General features: G+C 41.0%; 1 protein-coding gene across 1 annotated transcript in view; it reads right to left on the bottom strand.

The window, feature by feature from the left end:
- Positions 1–20625, bottom strand: part of GRAMD1B (GRAM domain containing 1B) — a 143482-nt gene extending 122857 nt beyond the window's left edge. The window contains exon 1 of the mRNA XM_075521383.1: positions 20529–20625. Within this exon, the coding sequence (XP_075377498.1) occupies positions 20529–20554 (26 nt within the window). The 5' untranslated portion in view covers positions 20555–20625. The remainder of the gene's footprint in view (positions 1–20528) is intronic.
- Positions 20626–26293: the final 5668 nt, after the last annotated feature.

The following is a 26293-nucleotide window of genomic DNA, read 5'->3' as shown; positions in this document are numbered from 1 at the left end:
GGCAGCAAACAAGACAACTATGACTAACAAAGTTCACATTTATAACACTGGCCCTAATCGGTCTGAAACTGCAGTAAATTAACAGCTTGCTCTGGCATTTCAGCAAGCACAGACAGCAACTGCAAGCAGCAACTGCTTCTACAGCAGCTGCCACAAGGACCAGAAGGAAACTGAGCAGCTGTCAGGTGGGTCTCAGGCCTGCAGGCATACACTGATGATGAGATTCTGTCCCTCACATGGTGCTGCCTCGAAGAAGCAACTTTTCTGCACCATCTGGTTTTAGGACAGAAGGCAGCAAGAGATGTGAAAGGAGACTGTCTTACACAGGGAACATTAAAGATCCAACTTTTCAGAAGTGACTAGTAATTCCACACATCCTTTTTCACTCTAGAAGGGGTCAGCAGTCTGTCTGGATGTGTAAAAACTGGGATATGCCTGAAGGGGTTTCTTCCCCCCTCCCAAGAATTATCAGTTGGACTGAGAGCAGCAGGAATTTGGCTTATATGCAACTTTCTTCACTCTCACATGCTGCTTATGAAAATACAAAACACAGGAGCAAAAAGTGAACTAAAGCTCACAATGTGAAACAACAGCTGTCAGTAATCCAAGCAGCAAAGACACACGTGAATGTTAAACCAATCCCTTACCAAGACATACTCCATATTAGTCACTTTCAATTCAAGAACAGGCAAGCGACAAGAATACAAAGAGCTTCAGTTTTCTAACAGAAGACTCAAGGCCCACATTTTCCAAGGTTCACATCATTTTTCTTCAGGCATTTCTTTAATGCAATAGTTGATAATCCACCTCCAGACACTCACGGCACTTCAGCCAAACTCACGAAACTTGCCACAGTCTACCCTCTATTTATGAGTCATTAGCAGAGCCTTCCCATCTTCCCCTCAGTTAATACCACTGAGATACAATTCCCAGTCACTGAACTGACATAGACACCCAGGGCTAAGTTTCTTAGGAGAGTTTTTGGCACCTTTTCCATATCTAGGATTCTTCAAAGGATCTTTCAAGATTAAAGTCACAGGACGTGATCCAGAAATCACCACAAGCAACAAAACCTCTCATCAACTTAATCGGACTGAGCGAAACATCTCTACAAGTGCAGTGGAACATAGGCATATGAAGGACATGCCTGTTCTTGACTATTTGTCTTAAGTGACACAAATGAGAGATCAGTAGTTAAACATACTATATTCTTCTCACCTCTAATCAGTTCAAACTGAAGTGCAAAATAGCTGGCTGAGGAGCAGGGGTGTTGTAGGAGAGAATGTGTCAAGACTCTGTTTCAGGTAGCTTAAGACCTGCCTCCATGTTTTCCCCCAAAAAACATCTAGTATCTTTCTCTAACCAGCTCCAGTCAAGATTTTTTTGTATCGGCCCCACCATATGCAGAGCCTCGGATCAGAGTCTGCTATTTCAGCTACAGTCATTTCCTGATCTCTACTCTGCTTCCAACACAAATTAACTCTGCTTCCTGATTCTCCCTAAATTACACAATGCTGTTGGTGTTGGCCTTTGCGTAATTTATAGCGAGTATTTTACTTCCTTCCTCCCCCAAATAAATATTGGAAATTTAAAGGAAAAACTATTTCTTTCTCTAGATATACAATCAATTTAATTATTTTTAAATAGTTTGTTTTTAATATATTATTTTGCAACTTCTTTATATATTAAAAACAAAACCTTATAGATTTACAGGACTTACTATCCTTCAAGAAGACTCATTGACATTGAATGACATTACATAACACCATTCCTTTTTGATCTCAAATGTCTTTACAGCTATACCCAGCATGACACAGTTAAACTTAACTGCTTGAAATTCCTTTTTTCTTTTGCAACTGTAGCTTTCAGAGTTTGAGCTTTAGTAAGTCAGGCAGACCCTCAGGCTTTTTTCCACAATATTTGACATAAGCTAGAATAACTAATAGGGCAGTGAACACTGCCATCATGTGTGTTATGAGCATACCATCATACATGGGGCTTACCAAGAATCAGTTCTTACTTGCTTAAGGTATCATGGGCCCTCTCCTCCTCAGATGTTGCCATAGAAACCTCAAATTATGTCTATAGGGGAACAGAAAAAAGGTTTCATAAGGTATGGATGAAATAGCTCCATGGAAACAAGCCCTGACTGTCAGAGGAGATGAAGGGAGGGGGTTTGTGTGGGAAGCCACCGAGATGATGATCATCTAAATATGTAAAACAAGAGCCATGCAAACCAGGCAAGCTGTCATTTAAGTATCTGCCTACTTTGACTGCCTACTTTATGGCATTGAGACCTAACGGAGTAAGAGCTCCTGGCATACTTGAGATCAGGTGTTGGCCAGTGATTCCAGCACCCACAGGCATCAGAGATGTACAAATATGTCTATATGGTTATAATACACCATATACAGCTACTAAACCTAGGAACCAGTCCAGTGCAACCTGGCATAATTAAATATTATCTAAGCTAAGAAAGGTTAGGAGAGGTCTGTAAGTTCACGCACACCACCACCACCACCACCCCCCCCCCCCGCCCCGACTGTTCTTAACCTTACACACCTGCAAGCCTGCACTCAAAGAAAAATATGGAGAGATTTCTAGTACGTTTTCATCCCGCTTGTCTACAAATATCACCAGATCAGCCTCTTTTGAAAAAGATGATGGTATTTATTCTTTGAGGCAGTGTTGGAAGTGCAGACTCTGAACAGGCACCACCTAATGCAAGAAACAGCAAGAAACCTTGTGGAAGTTCTCATTTTCTTCAGAAGACAGAAGACTAAACCATAGCAATGCATATTATTGTTGGATTGTACTCTAGTCACTGAGGCTGAGTCAGCTACCCTAAACATCTAAGTCTCATGCAGTTACCCTGACCTCCCTCTATAGTACTCCGAGGTAAACATATGCTGTTATCTCATGGCAAAATAAGCATTTCAACATACCAGAAGCCTAGCACAAATGAGTCAAATCTGATCCTTAATCAGCACATGCTAGCCCACTAACCTCAGTCAAATTATTTAATGCTCTTTATTTGAAATTATCTGAGCAGCTGGTTATCTGCACCTACATCCCCCAGCTGCAAAACAGGAATATTATCTCAGCTGATACCCAATTCATTCATTAAGCATTGATGAGGATAAGTAAAGCATAGGAAACATTCAAACAGATATGGTAGTGTCTCAAATTCTTCCGGGGGGGGGGGGGGGGGGGGGGGGGGGGGAATCAGAGCCTTTCCTGCATCTGGTTGCTTTGTCACTGATTTGAGAAGAATTATTTTGAGCAGAGTTAGAGATACAGAGTTATAGTCTCAGCCTTTTTCTCAGTTTTTTCCATTCTGTTTCCCTTTTCCATTCTCTCTCTCAGATTATATTTACCTTAAAAGAACTTTGTATTCAAACACTGGTTTGGAAACTTACATTAATCCATCCAGCTATTGTTCACAACCCTGAACTTGTCAAATATTGTGAAAGCACACACAATCACAGCTCATGGCCAGACAGGCAACACACACAGCACTCATAGAAGCTATTCCTATTTTTTGTTAGGTTATTAGAGAAAAGTCTTGCCTTTTATTAAGACCAGAATTCAAAGACACATACACCATCCTGCCCCGCCCCCAGCTTTCCAAACCCTGCTATTTCATGGTTTTGGAACCTTACACCACCACAACTCTCAAACTTCTTCCTGCCCTGCTTCATTTTGCATTCTCCCCACTGCTTGCCAAAACCTAACTCACATAACACTTTCCTTCTAAAATTCTCCTCTCCTCTAGGCTGAGGAATAGCCTTACTTGTCTATCTTTCAGCAAATCCAGTTTTCTAAACCATCTCTCTGGCCCTTATAACAGGTCTGTTATTTACAGCTGGAAAATTCCGCTTTTCTCCACTGCAGAATGTTAAATCAAACCTATGGGAAAAAGAGGCATCACAAACTCAAAAGGCGAATTTCAGTTCACTGGAACAGAGCCATTGAAACTCAAGCATTATGTGAATTGCATCTCTTTGGAGCTCAGAATTGGTTTTCACCATATGCAAGCGAATCAAAGCTGAGCTTTGGGCAAAAGGCTAGCATTATTACAGCAAGAACTAGACTCAAAGTTAGTTTACAATTTGAAGTCATTAATTTCCAGAGCCTTTGGTTTCATTCAGACAAACAATTTTAATAAGGAGTTGGCAAAATGAGCAGGAACAAATACTTAAGTCAAAAAAATCAATTTTAAGTAAACACCTTCCAAATAAAACTATGCTGTGTACAGCTTCAATAGACATCTGTACTCCTCCAATAACCACTCCTTCACATCTCAAAAGCACAAACAAGTCTTGCTTATCTTGGCCTGCCAATCACACAGCTACATGGATTGTATAAAGAGGCATAAGAAATATCAGCATTGTACAGCCTGAAGCTGAAAAACATTCTCAGTTCTTGGGCTATTGTGCTTCCCTCCTTGGCACAATTAACAGAAGTTAAAGAAACATTTCCTACAACTTATAAGTTGTGAGCACCTTCTGAATTCACCTCATCAGAGCTGGTTTTTTCCAGCACAAGCAGCAGCATCAAGCAGTTATTCTACAAGGTCTAAATCAGGAACACTAGGAAAACAGATGCAATTTGTTAATTTGTTTACCTAACAGTTTTCTTTCCAGCACAACACTGAGGTACATCAAAATATCAGAACTGACATTTTACACCTAGACCAACTGCATATCCAGTCATGAAAACTAACATGTTGACTAATACTTGAAGTAACCATTTTCACTCAGCATTGTTAATGCTATGTGTGCCATAGAAATACATTTTTTGGGGAATGAGTTGGTTCAAAGCAGGACTCCATCTGTTGATTAGATGCTTATCTGCAACCTGCTGACAGTCACCCTATGGAATGATGAACTGAAGGAGGACTGATGGGAACTGTACTGGGTAGCATACTAGTTTGAAAGCATTTCAGCGATAGTTTGGTTTTATAAGGGTATGCACTTTAGGTGTGCTGTCCAGAACACCAAGAGTCATGTACCTGGAAATAAGCTGACAAGCATGAAAGACAAAAGCTTCTGCCTCACACAAACACATTCCTGGTGGGGAAGTAGGACAGCAGAAAAGGCAGGAAAAAAAAGTGAGGGCATGGCATTAACAGCCTGCCTGAAATCCAGGTGTGTTACAGGAACTTAGCAGAATAGGAAGAATAAGGTAACTTTTTTGGTCTGTTTTTGTAAAAACAGAATAGGAAGATTAGGTTCTAGCTAATTTAAGCTTTTGCAACGTGACTTTTAAGGTTTTGGAACGTGATTTATAGGGTCAGAAAGGGTGGAACAGATCAAAGTGCTACAGTTGGGGCTGCAGCAATGGTAAGGTCTTCACACGTGATCCTTTCCAGTGCCTATCATCACTAGAATTTCTCAGAGTTTTGCCTTTACAGCAGCCTTTTTATTCCTTTATCAGGGAAGACCTTAAGAACACCAGCACACATTTGCTAATTTATACAGCTTTAATGCATATGTTTGCAATAAGACTTCAGTCTGACTTCATGGAATACAAGCTTCCCCTCAGTTCCAAGCAAACTTCATGCAAGACTGTACGTTTTCTTTGGATCACAAATTAAATGGTTTTCTTCTATGAAAATGTTTTGCTTCTCTCAGCAAAGAAAAGTTGTAGTAAAATAATCAGTGAGACACCAGCAAGAGAACAAGACAGATACATACCTGCAGAAAAGCCTCACACAAACTACATTACACAGGTTATTTCACCAGCTGCATCCACAGTAGCAAGCAGCACAGGTTAAAGCAGCTCTAAAAACAGTTGGTACTGAGGACCTGACAGCATTCTAGATGCACTTTTTTTTTTTAAATCTGGTCTTGTGGATTGAATGCACTTCAATGGTAAGAGTACATCTTACAATTTAGTTTTGTCCAGTTTTTAGTCTGAAAGCAATCCAGTCTATGTAAATAGTATGCTCTATGTAAACAGATGCACACTGAGTCAGACTGGAAGTTTTGATTCAGAAGTATATTTCTGATCCACACTAAAATGCTCATGTAGAAGCACCCATTTACTGGAGTGCAGGGATTCAACAATAAGTAGATTGGGATATCTGCCTGTGTGCCACTTAAAATTCAGAAGCAAGCTACCCACACGGACAACGTGCAGCCAAAATATACCAAGTAGCAATGACTAAAAATACCAGTAGGATCTCACAGGAGTGTTTCATTTTGTTGTCTTAAGTTTGGTTTGCATTCAAGACCTCAAATGCAACTGTCCAGCTACTGTCATAAAGCTAATGCTCTATTTTATTCACAAGGAGGGATAAGTTGTTGTTTGTTGGGGGGGGGGGGGGGTATTTGTTTTTTTAAAAAATGTGTCACAGCCTCAGTTACACAAGTAAAACACGCACACACCTGTAGTCCTAAACTTACGGGGAATTTACATTCTGGTGATATGCTTCAGGTTCTTTAGCTTGTCTGAACTTTAGTCACCAATTCCTTTCCATTCTTCCCAGAACTTACAAAACTCAAGCCATTAAGTGGTTTTAAACAGCCAAGAATTTAAGACAACAGCTAAAGAAATACTGCTTAGTCTGCCCCAATCCTCAGCACAGAATATTCCTCTCCCAAGTATTTATGCTTACCCAGTTCTGAAAATTCAAGATATTAGAGGATGCTTATCTCATCTACATAAACTTAAATCTTCACTAACTAAAATTCAGTATACAGTGCAACACTCAAGGGCTAAGCACTGGAGGGGGCCTCAGGCAAGACGCTATCTTCAGATAGCGTCTACCAATATTTTATCTGGAAAGAAACACATACACGAAATTATTTTTCCTCCCATTCTCAAAAGTATAGAATTTGTAACCCTTAATTGCATCTCCCAGCCAATACTATGACAGCTGAGACCCACCCAAGCATCTGATGGTACATTTCCTATTTTCTTCCAAATTCATAGTTTTGTTACCCATATTCCTTGCTAGCATTGCAATTCAAGTATTCCCATAATGGGAGAACTTGACTTTATAGCCTGTTTGTAGCATCTTGATTGCAGAATTATATGCCATTATTGCCATGAAGATGGCAGTTTAGAACTACAAGCAGTGGGACATCGTCCACAGGTCTGCAGTAACTTAATCAAAATGCAAACCAAAAAAAGCAGCCATCCTTCAGGGGTGCATTTCTAACAGATTTACCACTACCACTGAACAGAATTACCCTGACAGACTACTCAAGTGTTTATTTGTTCTACTCTTAAGCAATCTTCTCCAAACTACCTACATTATGTTCTCTCCCTCTTTCTCTCTTCAAATCACTTAATTACTCCCATTTCTGTCTGACACTGATGCATTAACTTGCATCTTTTGTTACTCAGCATACAGAAGCAGAGCTCTCCCCCTTTTAGTGGGGGTCTTTTGCTTTTTCTAATGGCATCACTCCTTAATCCAAAACACTCAAGTAGGTGTAAGAGTTCCTGACTTCATTTCCTCCTCAGATAAAGAGTTCCAGTAAAGCAGAATCATCAGCTGAATTAAACCCTTAAGAAAAAAAAATATCATCTCAGGAATTCTGCTTACAATCCAAGGGTGCTAAAGAAAGGAGCAACATACAGTAACGATTAGCAAGTTATTCAGAGCTTTACTAGAAAACACAGATGGTACACAGACAGCCAAATGCTACACATACATTTTATGACATTTTGGAAGCAGCACATTTGGATTTGAATATGCCAAGCTGTTACTCAGAGCAGCTTATTTGCCATCAACAAAACTCTACCCCATTTATTTTCATATTTAAACACATATGCAGCACATATCTTTGAGCATGCTTATAGTAAAACTATTAACATGGATTTGCTACGTTGCTGTGATTAGTTTTCTTCTCCCTCTTGAGTCTGGAGGGAGCCAGAAGCCAATGGAAAAAGAAAAGCAGTCTGTAAACCCATGAAAGGATACCTAAAGGAACAGACCTTCAGAAACTTTTCTTACTCCCAGTCATGGAAGTGGTCATTGAAGCGACCTTTGGATGCCTCTGCCAACTTGTCAAAGTTCTTACGGAAACAAGTCCAAGAGTCTTGTCCTTTATCTACCACAGAGGTTAAAGATGAGATGTTCTTTGCCATTCTCATGCTTCCCAACCCATGGAGCAGATGGAAGATGCCCAATTCCCATTTTTACAACAGATTCAAATCCTCTCTGGCAGTTTTACAGTCAGCTAAACTATTGAAGCAGAATCCTGATCCATTACACCAATACACCATAATATTCATGAGTACTGTTACACAAGATACTAAAATATGCTTATTAAGTGAAAGCCATTTCACAAGTTTTATAAATAGTAGGGGTTTGTTTTTTTTTTTTTAATAACTGAGGAAGCAGAGCTGGTAGTCTCACAGCTGCCACAGCAGCAAGGGATAGGACACAGACATACGAATTTGTGGATTTTCAAGCAATATTGTGTTGCAAAAAGCCAGAAGCATCTGCTCTCAACCTGCAGTGCAGAAATGTGCAGAATCATCCAGTCAGTCACCAATGCCCATCTTCAGAAGGGCATAACTCAGGAGATGCTGACTCCCAGATTGCCGCTATAAACCCCAGACTACACTCAGCCCTGTCAGGGTTATGCCAGAGATCAGAGAGGCACCATTATTCCTATACTCATAATAGTCTCTTTAATCATAAATTATATACTCTCATATGAAGTTTCATCACATCACAAAAAGGGCAAGAAAAAATGCCCTCTTGCGGACAGGGCTTACAGGTTTTGGCCTCAAGCAATCTCATCTCAATTTCTGTTCACCCTTCAGAATGAAGGGATGTCTCCAGAGAGCGAAGGGCACTAGTAAGCAGATCATTTCAGCAATAATTACACTTGACATTTAAATTACAGCCCAGAATAATTTCATTTAGGCCTTCACTGAGTAACAGGAGGGAAAAAAATGAACATACATCACAGAAAAACAACAGGCTGACATCAGGGCTGCATTAAACTCCTTTGATTCCTACACTTTGTAAAAGACTCCTGAATGGGCAGTTACAAAACAAGCCTAAAATCCCTGCTTGCAGAACTCAATTGCCTCAAAACCAAGCAGATTAAAGAAGCCACTGCAGGATCTCATAGTAACAAGAGCATAAAAACTAAGCTGCATTTGGAAATAAACAGAGCAACAGCCACTGTGCCCCATTAGGGTTACAAGTGGTTTTCAAGTGGTCTGGAATTTGAGCCACAGTACTTAATGACATCAGCTTTAGCAAAAGGGTCTTCACAACATGTTTTAAACATCCAAAAGGTTTCTTTTGTTACCCATATAGTGCCTAGATCCACAGCCACTCTAAACCCTTCTACTCCATGGTGTTCAAACTGAGAGTACTCAGTGTTTAAATAGAGAGATCTCAAGCCATCTCCCTTTTCACATCCAAATTTAAGCAGCTTTGTTTGCTATTAATTGACATTTCATCAAGTCAAGTCAAAGGAGACAGCCATCTCGGGAACAGCACTAGACCTGTTTAAAAAAAGAATTTTGCCTCCAATGGCAATGCCTGCAGGAAGCAAAACAAAAGCACTTATTCCTTCTCTGGAAGGCTCTTCCGTGCATTTTGCTCTTCACACCCAGTGAAATACTGTCAGTGATGCTACCTGGCCTACTCTGTTCAGTGTCAGTTTCTGCAACTACCAAAGGAGACCATGAACAAAAAGATGTGGCGCATTAAAAAGCAAATCACTCCAGGCAAAACTTCTTAGCTAGCATAAAGTAGAGCAGCTCCATTGATTTCAACAGAGCTGCATCAGCTAGTATTGAGCAGTGGGGAGCTTGGCTTTATGTCCGCCAGCTGCGATCCATATCATCTGTGCTCTGGCACCAAGCATACTCCACTGGAATAGACAACAGGTTGGCATATAAACCACTACTGAGATTAAAAAGCTCATTTTTATTTCCTGCTCCAGTTATACTTCCTGTTCCCCAGACATCTCCTCATGTCCGTCTCCCCCATCACATATATTGGGATAATATCTACACAAGAACAATGCTATTATTTGTACAGCATTAGAGCCAAGGAGCTCCTGTGGATGCTAGGGGCCCACGTCTTCAAATTTTAACTACTCTTAAAAGATAGGCCCCTCCTCAAAGATACATTAAGAGATAAAAGGCTTACCTACGCAAATAGTAAACATACAGCTGGCCTGATCTGCTTACTCCAGCCGTAAGATCACAAGGGCTTAGAAAGAGAGCACAAACATCCCTGAGCTCTCTAAGGGCTTGTTAGCTCAGGGGCAGCAGTTGGTGCAGATGGAGATAAGAGTATTTCCAGATCTGAGACACCCATATAGCATTGCACAGACAGCTCAAAAGCAGCCAAAAAACCTGAGTACCAAGTAAGCTCCTAGCAGGGCAGAGGCTGAAACATTCCCAGTCCAGAGAAGCAGACTGCCTTGCAAAGTTCAAAGTTAAAAGTTTTAGGGACACTGCCCCATTTTGCTCTCTTCCAGCTTTGCTAAGTCACAGATCATACATAGTTGCCTTTGTACCCCAAGGTCTTATTAAAATAAAATGAGGAGCTTTTCTCAGACTACCAAGGTAGCCCAGAGCCTCTGTACACACTAGTCATATTTTTTCCTTTCTCTCCCCTGTGACACAAGTGGGAAGTAAGTCTTTCAACAATTAGACTACTTTAATACTAATAATCAGATTTTCTCCCCCCTTCTACCTAGCCTAGATCGCCAAAGCCTTCTCTGGCAAAGGTAAGGAAGAGCAGATGTTCAGTTCAGATGAGATTGAAGACAAATGTTGCATATTGGTTACCTTATCCTGTAAACAACAGAGATTAAAATGAAAGCCAAGGAAAAAGATCTCACAGATTCAGTAACTAATTCTATAGTGAAAAAAAGAAAAAATCATAGCAAACTGGCCAACTTTGCCACCCAGTGGAAAACGTGGCAGAACCAAGCAATTTGGCTACAAAAATTCCCTTGCCCTGAAGAACTTGTGTTTCCGGTCTACTGATTTTATCTTGCCAACCACTCCTAAGACTTCAAAACCCAAGTGTGAAATACAGGTTAATTATTGGGTACCCCAGAGCCAGGAAAAGCTACATATTAGAAGGGAAAAGAAAACTGGTAGAAGCAAAGAAAAATGAGGAAGAGTAGAGGAGAAACTGATAAGTTAGGCTTGAATAAAAAGCTTATGTGTGTGTACATCTTGGCTGGATGACAGCTGCAGTGACTCATACGATAAAACATCACACAGCCAAAAGAGTTGTTTAAAGAGGTCTCCAGAGTGTGAAGCAAGGAATAACAGGATAAAAATGAACCAAGACAATTATGTGGATGTTTCTTTCAGTCATAACACAGCTGAACTTGAGGGTGAAAAGGTAGGTGAGGGGTGTGGGTTGAGGCACAAACACAGATTAAGGCCATTTGTAAAACTTGTATCCAGATACAGTTTGTGATTTCCGGCCTGGTGATCAGAAACAGATTATTCCGTAACCATTTCCCAGCATAAAGGGTGGAACTGATTACGGAAAGAAGCCATCTTTCCCATGCCTTTCATTAGGGCTGGACTAGTCATAACCATGGGAAACATCACAGCAAACAATCACATAGGCATAATGAACCAGCTGCTAATTTTCTCCACCCTGCTGACCACTTTTCCAAGCATCCTGTTTCAAGAGCATTTTCTAGCACAGGGTCTGTAAGTACCAAGCATGATCACTGACCTGGCATTGTCAGGAAACCAAGTCTTAAAACCTTCTCTACAGCAAGACTGTTGGTAAACCTGCCTGGGTTAGCTCAAGGTTGAGCACACTACTGTCACCAAGCTATTAATTTTTATCTCTACTAATCCAATTAACCTCTTGCTCTTTAGTCAAGAGGTTAGGCCCTTCCAGTATTTTATGCTCTGAAGACTCAGGATGGGGTTATGGCAAGTCCAAGTTCTGTTCCCACTTTACTGAAACTTCAGAATTCGCAATAACGCAGACAAGAATTACTAAACTGACCTCACATGCATGCCACACAGCAAGTTTATGAAAACCACCCATAGGCATTTTTAACATTTTAAATGCTTCTCAAGAACTCTACAAGAGAAGTGACCCAAGAGAGTCCACAAACAAAAGTGCACATACTGCAAAGAGAACATAGCTCTGGACACTTCAATGTGAAGCTACCAGGAGCTACAAGTCATTTACAAGCAACAGCCACAAAGTCCCATCAACAAAAGGAGAATCCCCAAGTTGTTTTTGTAATATGACCTTTAAACATGCCTGACATTACACAAGTTACTTGCTCTCTCTCTACACCAGTTTCCTCACCTGTAGAAGAGGGAAAGCATAAAAAGCATTAAGGCCATAAGACATAAGAAGCGCTAGGGCAAAGCATCATTACTGAAAGGCAATAGCTATTCCAGGCCAAGTCTAGCAGAGCTTTCATTTCTCTCCCTAGAATTAAGGTTGCAAAACTAAAACTAGTAACACAAAATGGGTTTGCATCTAGTAGGCAAACACAAACCAAATTCAAAGTGTGAGAAAAGGTGTGCTCGACTTCAAAGAAAGGACAGGTGAAGGGACAGAAACTAAAAATGAGCAAAGGAAGGGAAGATGCAGCAGACAGACAGGGGCCAGGTGATAAAAATAGCTTTAGCTACTTTCTCATTCTGTTTGCCATAAATACATTACTTAAGTCTCTCAGCATAAGAGGAAGAAATCTGCAGAAGGCTTGCCTTCCCTGGGTGAGTGTGTCAGTATTTGTTACTCCGTTAGAGTTGCATTCGACAAAAAAAGTTCAGAGCAACACAGGAGTCAAGCCTGATTGTTTCTCTGCTTGCAGTAATTATTTACTGGGCACAGAGCTCCTATTTTTAGTGTCTACAAATACCCTGTGCATCTCATCACATCAACTGCACAGTGCCAGGTCTTAGCCTGCCTAAGCTCTACCAAAAACACACTAGTATCCTTTCAGGTCTCCCAGTCACCACTGCAAGGCCACAATCCCCAAATCACATCTTCATCATGTGTAGCCCAGACGCTGCAGGTTGTGTCACAATGCTACCGGGATGCAACTTTCCCAGACTCATACCATACAAAGTGTCATGCAAACTTGGGGTGCGAGGCACTGGTATTCAAAAACGCATCCAAGTATATCCTTAATAGCATCATGCAAGTAAATAAGTGGATTGCACCCTTTGATACGTACACGACAAAAATCAGACTTGGTCAAGCTGTTTTCCTAGCCAGACAACATTTACACAGCAGTGCATCTACAGATGCCACAGGAGCAATACTCACTTTGTGCACCTTGAAACGCAAATCCTCTTTTAGAACTTGACAACACTCGACCAACAAATCTGCACCTGTAGATTACAACCTGTATCCTGATCAGCAACCTGAAGGCTTAAATGATAATTCAGATACAGAAGGTGAATTTTAAACGAGCATCATCATGTCTAAATCTCCGTGGAACTTTTTAAATTCAGGATAAAATCATGTCTTGGTCCCTGTGTTACTAGTCCCTTGTGTAAAGCCAGTTCTCTATTTTCTAGAGGGCAGTGGCATGTTTTAAGGAAATCTACTATACCACAAACGTAACAGTAGTTAGCAGATGTTTCAAACAGGAACCATTTTTAGGACACAGTATATTCTCCCTACACTTTAAACAGCTTATGACAGATACATGCATATTTGCACATGATGCTTTGAGACACCTTTGAAGGCCATCTTCCTAGCCCCTTGTCATGCTAGATGCTATTATGTGGGCTGTTGTGTGCATAGTCTAGAAGAAGCCACCTTTCTGCAAAGTCATTTATTTGAACTTGCAATAATTGTGCCACAGCAGTTTCTAGAAACTGCAATCCAAAGTCACAATTGGGTGCCTTGCATATAGATAATTATAGGTATAGAAATAATTGTTCCAAAGACATTAAGGTGGAATAAGTATACTTTGCCCATCTCCCTTCCTTTCTAGTACTTAAAAATTCTCTGCCACCAAATACCACAAGCTGAAAGATCATGAATCATTTGGGTAAAATCAGAATATTAACCCAACAGTGCTCTCCTGGGACTCAGGCCTCTGCCAACTAGTAAGTCATTAGCTGGACTCTGCAGTTTCACCTCAATCACAGCAGTGCACCAGAGCTGCTCCTTGACTAATCTTTTATTTCAACACAGAATATCTGTTAATGTTTGAGGTTATTTGTCCTCGTTCCCTGCCGTAGAGTTAATTAAAAATGTAAGAGAGAGTAACACAGTTCCAGGAGTGAGTTTTTCCTGTGCTATCATCAAATAACTCAATATATACATTGGGACCTGCACGCACACCAATTCTGTTCTTCCTGACCCCCCACTGCAGATTTTCACATGAGAGCTGCTTCAAATAAATACCTTATTCATTAAGTAAGAATTGGAATAGAGAAAACATGTGGCTCTACTGCAGTCATCAGGCCTGCCAGCTAGGCATGGTTACTGTAAATGACCTAGTTAGAAATGGAAATGTGCGAGAGAAAGCTGCAGAAATCTCACACTCAATCAGCACCACAGCCTACACAAGCACACTGAGCCTTTAGTTTCATTTCCCTACCCAGCTGTGCTCTGTCCTACCAAAAGGAGAGATCCCTCTGAATGGCACAAACAGTTTCGGGTTCTGAGCCACCTCGTTAGTTTAGCATTAGACAAGCAAGGCACAGGGGAAGATGCATCTTCCTTCCCTGTATATGCTCTGTTCCACATTTTATACAGTTTACTTGAAAACCAAGTCTGTCAGATCAGGTAAACTGTTCCTTTTTGGATGGGTTCCCTCCTTGCTTAAGGGGGCAGGAAGGCAGCAAGGTTCTACAGCTTGCAGGTCTCTGCCCTTTCTACCGCATCATGTGTCACAGTGATGAGTGTCACACCACAGGCAGAGACAACAGCTTGTTCTTTTACATTAGCTTCTCTTAGAAGACTTAAGGGCTGAAGATGGTCATAATTATCACTGAATAGCATTTCCAATCCCTCTTCCTTCCAATGCAGTATGTATAGGACACAAGTAGCACTCTACGATCTATTTGTCTCACAAGAATGAGGTTGTGGAAGAAATACACAGAAATTCTGAACAGTTGCACTGTATGTCGTAGAAAAGCCTAACACACCACAGCACAAAACATAGCAGCTACGAGGCTAGAACACATCACGGTCATTCTCACCTATTACTCCTGCCTCATCTGCAAATAGGGCAAAATGTTCTACAGCCAGATCTGAAACACCTCCATTCCCACCCCCAAATTCTTCCTTGTCATCAGCAGATACAGACACATGGCCAGAAGCATGACATTTTCCGTGCCTTACAAAAGTCACTCCATTTCAAACTATTTTAGAAAGCCAAGTATCATCACCCTTATAAAAGCTCAATTCCTTGGTGCCCATCTTGCCGAACATCCAAGAGAGGAAGGGGAGGGTAGAAAAAGGATGCAGAAAGATGTGGGTATGTGTGAGAAGTGCTGGAAATAGCATAAACCCGATAACAGAAATAAAACCGTGGATCAACAGGAACTGGATACACTGCAGAACAGTACAGCTGAAAAGCATGATACCTGTTCTTGGATTACAGACAGGGGACACTACGTAGGACACCACCCACATTTTGACAGTGTTGTAGTGGTAGAATGCCACATTTTGGTTATACAGCATACATCTTCAGTGGCTCAAGAGACCCCACAGCAACATTAATTTAGCACCCCACAGAGGTAGGGAAATATTTACAAATCCACAGCACTACTGTGCAAGACTGACAAGCAACAGACAACCAATAATAGATTAATTCTCTGACATGGAACAACATCAGCAGGCACTGCCCCAGGCAACAGGGCTACCATTTTGTTTCACATCAAGCTTTCAAACCAAATTCCGTAACAAGACATGGAAATGGCATAGCAAGCAGTCTCAAAGTATTCAAAGCTAAGTAAAGGGGTCCAGGACATGTGAGGTCTTGGAGGGAGTCACTGGTATAGCTACCACAGGCAGGAGAAGAGACTGTCTCTGAAAGAAGCAAATCTAAGCAATCTGGAAGAGAGCAGAAGGAAAACCTGTAGCGCTAGTCTAGAAGCAATGACATCTCCAATCAAGATGTTCATCTGGTTCCCATTACAACTACAGAGCTTTGCTCTATCTGTTCTGTATTTATCATTACAACATCCTCTAGGATGATGCTAGCATCCTCCTTGCCCAAGGCTGAGGGCCAGCACAGCTCACACATTCAACAGTATTTAGACACTCGGATACCACCAAAATCAACACCAGCATACCCATAAAATGGCTGACCTTACATGACCAACTTACTGTCACTCCAGAAGTCTACAATGGAGCAGTGACAAAACTCAAGCCTCCAAGTGTCCTATGTCAGCTCTCTAACCAACCTGTTATTATATCCTTAAATAGAAGTTTAAAATACAGATCTTACTGTTCATCTGCCATCCAAGATCAGCAGGTTTGAGCCTGCCTTTCATGAATAGCTGGACTGTAGACAAACCCAAGACCTTCAAGATAAAATACATTGTTAGTTTCACAGTTGTTAATTTGTACATATGAAATGCAATGAAATGCACCATACGTACCCAGTAAGTTGCTGTCTGCACACCTGATCCAGCTGAGCTTACATATTGTTTGTCTTTTATCTCCTATAAAGAAGTAACTTATTTCAGAGACTAGAGGACTGAACAATGTCTTTAACTTTGCCCTGCACCTGCCTCCCCAATAAAGACTTAGAGCATGGAAGTACAGGAGAGTTACTCATTTGCATTTCATTACCATAGAAACTTACTGCACTATGCAACTCTGTTCTGATACCCAAGATCTCTGTATTTCCAGAGTAGATTACTAATGAACTTGTGTACCACAACCCTTTAGCATTAAGTAGCTTGGGACAGACATGAAGTGCACAGGGCAAGCGAGCATCAGTATGTAGCATCAGGAGAATATATACACAGGTCACAAGTTCACACGACTGCAGCATGCACGACAAATGTGACAATGGGTGAAAGTGGGGTAGCATCTTGCTCTGCAACACAAGAGCAATGAGTATAAAGGCATTTATTAATCATGACTCACTAAGAACATGCTAATCACAGGTATGCCAGACAAACACATGTTGCCAAAGACATGGTTTTATAATCAACCATTTTATTTTTTGATCCAAAAAATAACACACACCATGAAAGCTCATGAAAATGTGACTGTATTCCTTAGGTAAGGTAAGACTATGCTTTGTCCCTCCTCTTCTCCTACAGTGCCTTTTATGATTGCTGTTCATCCCCAAATCAACTTAAGATTCTTCCTTAACCAAAGGCCCAGAACTCCAGCACCTCATCCTTTATGGTATAAATCAAGTTTGGTTCAAGAGAAAAGCTTGGCTTTAGAAGTCTGTTTGCAAAGAAAACCCTAATGGAGTGTGAATAGTCACAGTTAACATGAAGTAGTAAAACATTTATAAGTCATTCATGTAATTAAAGAGCAACAGATGCTTTAGAAATAGTAAGCAGTAGTTCTGTGTAGAATTGAACAAGTTCTCAAACTCACTGCTTAAATTCACCTCTGATATAGGCACTTTACAATCTAGCTACAAGCACAGTATTTCCCAGACAACCGTCAAATATAAATTCTTTGACTTGTACAAATGGAACCTTCACAGAAAGTTTAGCCAAACATACAGTAAGATTATTCCCCATCAGGTGTTGTACTTGCTTCATTTTCTTCCTGAGGATGACATAGTCTCCTCCAAGATTCAGAATTTTTTCAAGACACAAGCTAATCAGAATCATGTGTTTTCTGCCCTTCGGCAGGATGTACAGCCTTTCCATAAATATCTCTTTACTCTAGCAATCACTTGTTAGTCATACATGGTACATATTCCAGCTTGTACTGATCACTGAGGTCAAAATACACTCCTGCTTCTCAACTGAATAAGCAGAATCCTTTTTCCTTTGTGAAACTTAAATAAAAAAGACACTTTAAGCCAACAGTAAGGCATGGTGTTTGAAGGGGCATGCAGGTGTGTGACAAAGTCCATACATTGCCAAAAAGTTTAACCTTTTCAACCTCTCCGAGGTTCTTTTTCCCACCGCTGCCACATACGCGCGTTTTTATGCCATTGCACAGGCCTCCCATTTCCTCTTAGCCCAACGATTTACAACACCATTTCCCCCAAGACTTCAGTAGCACTTGGTTGCATAGCTGAGACACAGGCTCGGTCCAGCGACAAACGCAATTGACTGTTGTTGCCCCAGTGCTAATGGCTAATAAAGGGATTCTCCCTTTTCCATAGCAAGGGCCATCTCAAAAATGGAGGAGAAACTCCATCAGACATTTCTTCAGCCTGCGTGGATTGTTCCAAGGGAGCCAGAGAATGTTAGCTACAGCAATATTTTGTACTTAAGTAGTGCACGTTCTTAGCTGCTGGTCAGTGAATGAAAGCCAGGAACTCCTGTTCTGTTCTAATAGACACACCAGCCACATGGCATTACCCGAGGTGTTAGATTTTTGCACACATCCTCCGAGGACCCTCAAGAGTATCATTAGTGGTGCTCTCTAATTGTGCTCCCTCCTAACATTCTTTTGTTCAAGAGTCCTTGATCTCTGACTTCCTAGCAAGGAATTGATAAATTGCCAGATTAATTTTAATGATAAACATCTACAGTCCCATAAGAAAACTGATGCTTTCCAGGATAGGCCAAAGATTGAAGTATTCACTCCCCTGCTTCCATGCTTAGGGAGGAAAAAGGAAACAGGAGCTTCAAGACTTAAACTTTTGATTTTCCAAGACCTGAGCTCCGGTCTTGTCATTAGTATTCACTGAATGCAGTTTGCAAAGGGCAAGAAACAAGAAGCATTCAGAAATCATCTAATCCAGATAAAGCAAGATCCAAATCACAGTCTCTTTAATACATGAAAATTCATATAATTCTGTAACAAATCTTTTCTTTATTCTTTTAATATTTACTCAATTGTTTCAGACTTCTTATACGGAAAAGGTCAAAAGCAGACAGTGGTAACAGCACCTGATCTCTCCATATTGACCTTAAATTTCTTTTTCCCCATTTGCTTCAGCATGTTTTCATGAAACATGCACACAGGCACAATGGATTATGCATCACATGATGCAACATTCTGTTATTAGATAACTGAAAGACAAGCAGATCTGCTCTGGTCACAAATCATAGTATTCTTTCATTCCCGTTTACATGCTTGCAATTGCTATAAGCAACAGGACACCAAGTAGCTGTGAAAAAGACTACACAAAAAACAGAGGGAATGCTTCCTAGATCTTAAGTCAAGCTTTCACCTGCTTTTTTCTTTCAGAGTTTGACATTTCTATCAGAATTCCAGTGGCCTATGAAGTTTGCAATTTCTGCATTCACTCCATACATGTAAACATACAGGGCTAACACTTTATAAATGTTCTCTTTGTCAAACATTCAGAGAATCACAACCAGCTAACAGCCAAGATTAACAGTGTCATCTTTTATTTAAGGCCTAATGCCTGCTTTCGAGAAGGATCACTATTAATAAGATTAGGCGGGTATACGTTTTATGAGCTGAGTGTATTCACAGAATAATCAATGTGTGGTCAAAATCCTTGTGTAGCTCAGCCCTCATTCTGGCCAAGGATTTTTGGCAACTCTGTTCGTTTACTGCGCTAAGTAATTCCTCCTGTCGTACAGATATGTGTATATGTATGAATTACATAAGATATTCAGAAGCCTTGTTCAAATTCATTCTAAAAAGGACACAGAGAGCTACGTATGTAAAGTGTGGTCAGACTGATGTTAATTTGTTGCAATAGCTTTTCTGACAACTCAATGAGAAGGCTAGCTAACAGCCTGCTAACTCACATTTAGCATGCTATTTCCAAGGCAATCACTTAAATGTGCAAGCTAGGAATATATGTTGACAGAGCTAAAAGCTCTTTTTTAAAAAAAAAAAAGTAAGAAATTAGAGGAAAAAACCTACAGAATTAAGAGATATGAGAACAAAGCAAAAAAGCTTGTTTTAAAAATTGAAGCCACATCTGCACAAGTGTTTTGCAATATCCAGGAGTCCACAAAATACTATGTTAAGTATACAGTTATTTGAACACCCCATCCTTCCCATATGAAGAGAGACATGCCTTCTATTCTTACATGGTGTGTAGTATTTCAATATTGTGACTGAAAGACCTGTCTCAAAAACATTTAAGTCTCGTGAAATGAAAAAAGTGAAAAGTAACAGAATTTCTTATCCCTCCAAAAACACAAGCTGATCTTTCCCATCACAGCCTTTCAACAGTCCATGTTAATAGCTTTACTATTGACTTGCAGTAACTTCAACACTTCAAATAGGGAACACAGCTGATAAGACGATGCAAGTGCCCTCAGACACCTCCAGAGGGGACAGTAGGACAGTGTCCCCAAAGACCTGTACTTTTTATTTCATGCTAAGAGACCAGCACCGTCATGTACCTGCCTGGCTTCCCACCATGAAAACCCAGTGCCGAGGGTACTGCCGCTGACTCCCGGCTGGAATAGGAACAAGGGTAAGGCTGTCTTACCTGGCTCTGCTTGGAGGGGCACTCATTCATCAGCCAGCCAGCGCCTCACAGCAGCATGCCCGGGTCAGACGCCACCGTGCGAAGAGGGGAAGATCCCATTCCGGAGAGGCGGGATGCAGGGCTGGGAGGCGGGGACCCTTCAACGCGAGCCGGACGCTAGCTCCGGAGATGCAGGGTCAGTCTGACAGCCGGCAAACCGAACAGGGAGCTGCTCCGCTCCTCTCATACTGTAGCACCTCTCTCTCTGCCAATTGCACACACTGCCTGCACAGGAGCTGTGCGCCTTGTTAACCCTCTTCTGACTCTAGGGCAGGAAGCAGGAGCTCTCTTCTCTCTTAAGGGATCTTCCTTTCCCTGTGCTTTCCAATTCATCCTCTCAGAGCCACTCCCTGGAGAAACTCTTCTTCCACATCAGGTAGGATTTTGCAATGTAATCTGAAAGAGATTTAGAGGAATGACAAGAGGCTGCCAAACCAACAAAAACCCAAAAAAAAGGAGCTGCAGATGTGGAAGGTACCAACAAAACCCATTATCAGCAGAACAAGGGTCTGCTATGGAAAGAGGGTGCCTAGACTAACCAACTCCCACATTGTTACCAAACATGCAGGACTGGAGGGGTAAGTGGCTTGCATCTTATGGTGGAGTGGTCTGGATATTTATACTTCCTTCATTTACAGAGGTATTTAAGGGAGGTTCAGAGGTTTTGTGCATCTGTCACCGCCACCTGCAGCAAGAATATGGTTCTTTGGGAGTTTAAGTATTTATTTGTTCCCAGATTCAGAGAGGTTAGAACACTAGGATTATATATACCTGACAAAAATGACACACACAGATACTGAGCAAGAGCAGGTTAACAAGTAATCAGGTTTGTTCTAGCATTAAACCACTTCTGAGTAGAGCATACCACTCCTCTCTGCCCAAGCAAGCTCACAGCTTTGATGTGATCCTCTTTTCCTGAGCGTGATAACTTTGCTTTTGCACATTGTCTTAATTCAGCGACCACAGACCAAATTTTCCTTCCTTAAAAACACGCCCTAGGGATTTGGACATGAAATTCTCATTAAGCATAATCAAGTCAGAAGCCATTGTGTAGCCCGAGACTCAGCTATCTGGGCCTACTTTTTACCACGGTTCAGTACAGAACCTAAGAGTTCCACTCCTGACAGAAACACTAGATCCCATCCTGTGGTTGACAAGTCTCAGAGGACAGATTGACTTGTACAATGCATGTCCGAGAAAGCTGGTGGACTGTTTTTTAGTAGGTTGAGATGCCCCACCCTAATCAAAGAAAAAATTAAAATACAAGAGAAGCACATTTCCTCAAAGACATTTACTCAGAACCAAATACTTACCACAAATGGACCACAGTCAGAGAAATTAAGTGTAGCTTTGAGCGCATGGTGTAGACAGCAGATTACCAAAAAACCAAACCCAACCACCTCCAACACCCTTTCCCCCCTTCTTTTAAGACAGTCTAATTCAGGACTTCTTCTATACTGTTTGTTCTCAAAGGAAACCCCAGCCTTCCTATCGTAGTTTTAAGTCAGACATTGGCAAACTCCAGAGTTTGTCCTTTAATACCTGTGAGGGCATGTGACTGGGTGCAATCATGTTTTGCAAGGATATGAACAGACTGTAGCCAAAGAGCAAGTAGTCTTCTAGAGAACAAACTTATCTAGCATAGAGGAGCATTGCAACAACCTGACGAAACTGCAGTCAGGGACTAACGGTTCGTCTACGCTGCAGTAGAGATACCCAGGTTATCTTGGATAGCAGATGCAATCTAGACGGAGACAGAGCAGCAGGGTGCGTTAGCCTACTCAGCATGACCCACACTATGCTGCTAGAGTACTTGCCTCATGTACACAGTAGCATGTAAAGAGCAAGCAAAAGGAACAACTGACATCTCCCAATTCCTTCAAGTGGAAAAGACAGTCTCCCCCTAACTCCCAGTATGAAAGTCCCCCTTCCAGAGGGTACAACTTACACATTGCTCCGATACAGAACAGTAGCATTATACACGCTAAGGTGCACCACTGCTGCAATTACCACTGGGTTGTAGCAACATTTATATACAGGGTAGCAGTTAATCACCACTGTCACCTCCCAGCAACTTCTGTTAACTGCTTTTTCTCTAGATGTTAAGAGAGAAAAGTTTGCTCAAAGAACTTTTTCCTGCAAATTTGCCTTCTCCTCTTGAGAGCGCAGCCAGCATTTAAGCCCATCACAGCATAAAGTACTAGTAGTCCACAAAATATAGACCCATCTCTTGACTTTTTACTGAGAAAACTGTTTTGCCTACGCTCCTTAATATACACAAGCACAGGACCAAAGCCACTGCTCTTCAGCTAATTGGGTATACCCAAGTAAAGCACTGTTCACTGTGTTCTGTGGGCTGACAGCACAAGCAAAATAAGCACTGGTCTGTCTGCGAGAGACCATCCAGACATACTGCAAACTTCACATTGTAATCACCATCTCATATTAGTCTACCCAGACTTACAGAAAAAACTCTGTGCTCAGAAGCCAAAAATTTATCAGCAAAGCAGCTATTATTCAAATACAGCCCTTACTCAAATGAGCTTGTTGTGTTATCTTCATCTCTCTTGTTTTGAGTGTTCATCTATAAAAAGCAAAGCCCACCCTTTCCAGAAGCCTACTTGTTCACACATCACCTGATGGCTCAGAAAAGCATTCTTGAAGACAGAGCTGCCAATGCACAGCTTAAAATATTCTTAAGGTGACAAAGTTACACAGGGATTTCCACAGGAGCAGAGATGGTGACTTTTAAAGGTAAAAAAATATGGTAATAGTACCAAAAAGCATGTTCCCTTTGTTTCGAGTAATTATGCAATTGGACATCAGGTTTCCACCTGCCTATTTTCAGATCTAAATCTGTTCCCTTGGGAAGAGAAAAAAAAAAAGTTTGTGCCCCTACAGCCAACTCTACCATCTTACCTCCCACAGGCTCTAATCTCCTTTCTGCAAGCAGGGAGTCAGCACAAAGCTAACCCAGTGCTTCTCAGAATGGAATTTGACCTCAAAGACTTATGTGGGTACTGATAAGCTGCAAAAGAAAAGCAGTTTTGCAAACAAGAAATAAACCATTTAAAATAGCCCACCTAGACATGGGATTAAGTCTGATTGCACAACAGGTTCCTATTTATTCCCCCAAATATGAAGTTTTCTCCTAAGACTTGACTCAAGTGTAAAACCAGCATTGCATTTTTGCTGAACATTCGGCTTCTGACACAAAAAAAAAAGTCAAATGCTGCTTTATTTCTACACAAATACAGTATTTTTTTCTCTGAGCAGGCAGACAGCACCTCTCCCTCCTAGAAAAATAAACCACAGAACTAGACTTAGCCAGCCTTCCCTGCTTTCAAAATGTTACAGTAGTATCCCATCAAGGCAGAAGTATACCATTCCATAAAGAGAAAGGAAAGAAAAAGATTGGCAGAGATGGGATTAGAACTTAGGACCAAAACCCCATCTGCACTAGAGAACTCTTTCAGTTATCCTATTGCTTTGCTTTTTGCAGACATCATTAGTTTAGGACCACATATTCATTTCTGTCTTGAACCAAACAGTGAAAGCAGCTGGAAGCTCAGCACTGCAAGTACAACTCCTAAATCATTCACAACTCCAACTGGCTCCATCCAACTAGGAACTGCTGTGACTAGCTTTTACTTTTTCAGCTGCCAATTCTAAAGAAAAGCCAAAAAAGACCTCATCCTTCACTTGCAAGTCCTTAGGGGAGACCTGAAGCAAAGTGAAATTTGGCCCTTCCATTCCAACAGAAAATAAAGCAGTGGAATTTATTTTCCCTCCCAAGACCCATAAATTTGAATGCAAACTAGTTACCACTGAACTGGAGCAGGGAGAAAGGAAAGCAGACTATTTAAAGACAGGAAATTCAAGAAGAAATTGAGCAGCTTCTGGTGTTGCACAAGGCAGCTGGAGCACGGGATCCAAGTGACTGAAGAGGTCACTAGACATCTATTCAGTCCCCTTGGGCATTCTGCAGGATTGTTCCCCGCTGGAGATGGATAGAATATGTAAGCCAGTGTTCGGGAGAGTCTAATGTGAAATGACACAGCCAAAGATGGATTCACCTTCTCTCCTGGGAAACAACAGTGCACACAGCTACCTCTCTCAAAAGTGTTTCAGCAAAAGGCCTACTGTTTGCTAGCCCATACAACACAAATTTAACTATTCAAACACCCTTACCAGAGAAAAGATTGGTCAGCTGATCACAAGGTTGAATTTACAGTTTGTCAGCCAATAAGTACTACACAAACATAAAAGGAGTTCCTTCAGGAAATGGGTTCTTTCTGAGATACAGTGCTTCTCTCACAGAAGCAGGTCCTAGGTTTTGACCTAGTTTCCTTCCATATTTTTTTCTATATAACTAAATCTAGTTTCAAATAAAGGCATCAAGTAATTCCGAAGCTAAAAGCCATCTTAGTACCCATGAGTGCTGAAGCAGAGAAATTAAAGCACATTTAGACTGTAAAGAACTTGAAAACAGAAATAGTAAGTTACTCTCTGAACCATTTCCATGAAGAGCTCTTGGTCTACAAGCCATTTACACTAGAAGAACTAGACATTCCTCAAGTTATGGCAGTCAGGCCAGATTTGAAAAATACTTGTAACAGATGTATATTTTCTCCAATTGAATACTCTTGGCAGAAATGCTCAACTGTAGGTGCTGAATTTTTTCAGTGAACCATTGCATCCTACTTCTTAACTCATGTTTACTCCAGAACACCCGCTTAAAATAACAAAAAAGCATAGATGAGTAATTGGATGCAGAAAAGGTACAGTCTCAAAAGCCCTAGCGCCTGAACAACAGGGGTGGGCAAAACAGACCTGGCAGCAAAGAATGATAGCTTTGAGCTTTCTTTTCTCAGGAAATAAGCCTATTATCTAAGTCTCGCATGCTGTAAAATGACTCTGTATCTTGTATTTGGCAGACTTCTAGCAGAACTACACACCAGTGAAACTTTTCAACTATCCGTTCCTGTTGCAATCCATAACACTTCAATGAGGAGAATAAACAAAGATATTAAGACAATGAAGTCCTTGACAGGCTGTCTGACATGGCCCTTTTTGAAATGACTGGACAGCTAACTTAGCCACTTTCAGCTTCTGATATCACTTGCAAGCAGTGAAAAATCTGAAATCGCATTTTAAAGGTTCATTTAGATATAGCGATTCCACAGATTTAGGTATGCCTAGAAGTAGTCTCAGCTTACTAGAGTTTATCAAACCAAATACCTTTCATCAATGTTAATGTGCCTCCAAAAAGGTTTTTTCTAGTTACATTAATACTATTACTTAGATGAAGTGAATTCATGCATTGCCTCATACACTCTTGAAGAATCTTTTCAACTCTTCCATTTCCTGAGATACTAGGCTATGCTAGACTTGAAGATCAAGCATGCTGTTTAATACGGCCAGAGCCCTGCAACACCTACAGCAATAAAAAGACTTGCAACTAATACACCTTGGGGCAGGAAAAAGGCCCCCTCTCCCAGAAAGTTACCTGGAGCTATCCAAGCAGATGACAAAAGCCTATCCTCTAACAATACCACTTTCAGAACACACATCAGAATTTTGGCAGGCTTAGAACTGCAATTCCAGCCTTGCAACTTAGAATTTCACTTTTTGTAAAAAGGCAAATCTGTACCAAGTTCTGCACAAATAAAAGCCTTATGCAAGTTCAGATATAAATTTGGCGCTCAAACTCAGAGCAAAAAGTT

Source organism: Mycteria americana, chromosome 19 (genome assembly GCF_035582795.1).
Source record: "Mycteria americana isolate JAX WOST 10 ecotype Jacksonville Zoo and Gardens chromosome 19, USCA_MyAme_1.0, whole genome shotgun sequence".
In the NCBI taxonomy this organism is placed as follows: Eukaryota; Metazoa; Chordata; class Aves; order Ciconiiformes; family Ciconiidae; genus Mycteria; species Mycteria americana.
The sequence above is the reverse complement of the archived record's forward strand: the minus strand, read 5'-3'. Positions and strand labels throughout refer to the sequence as shown.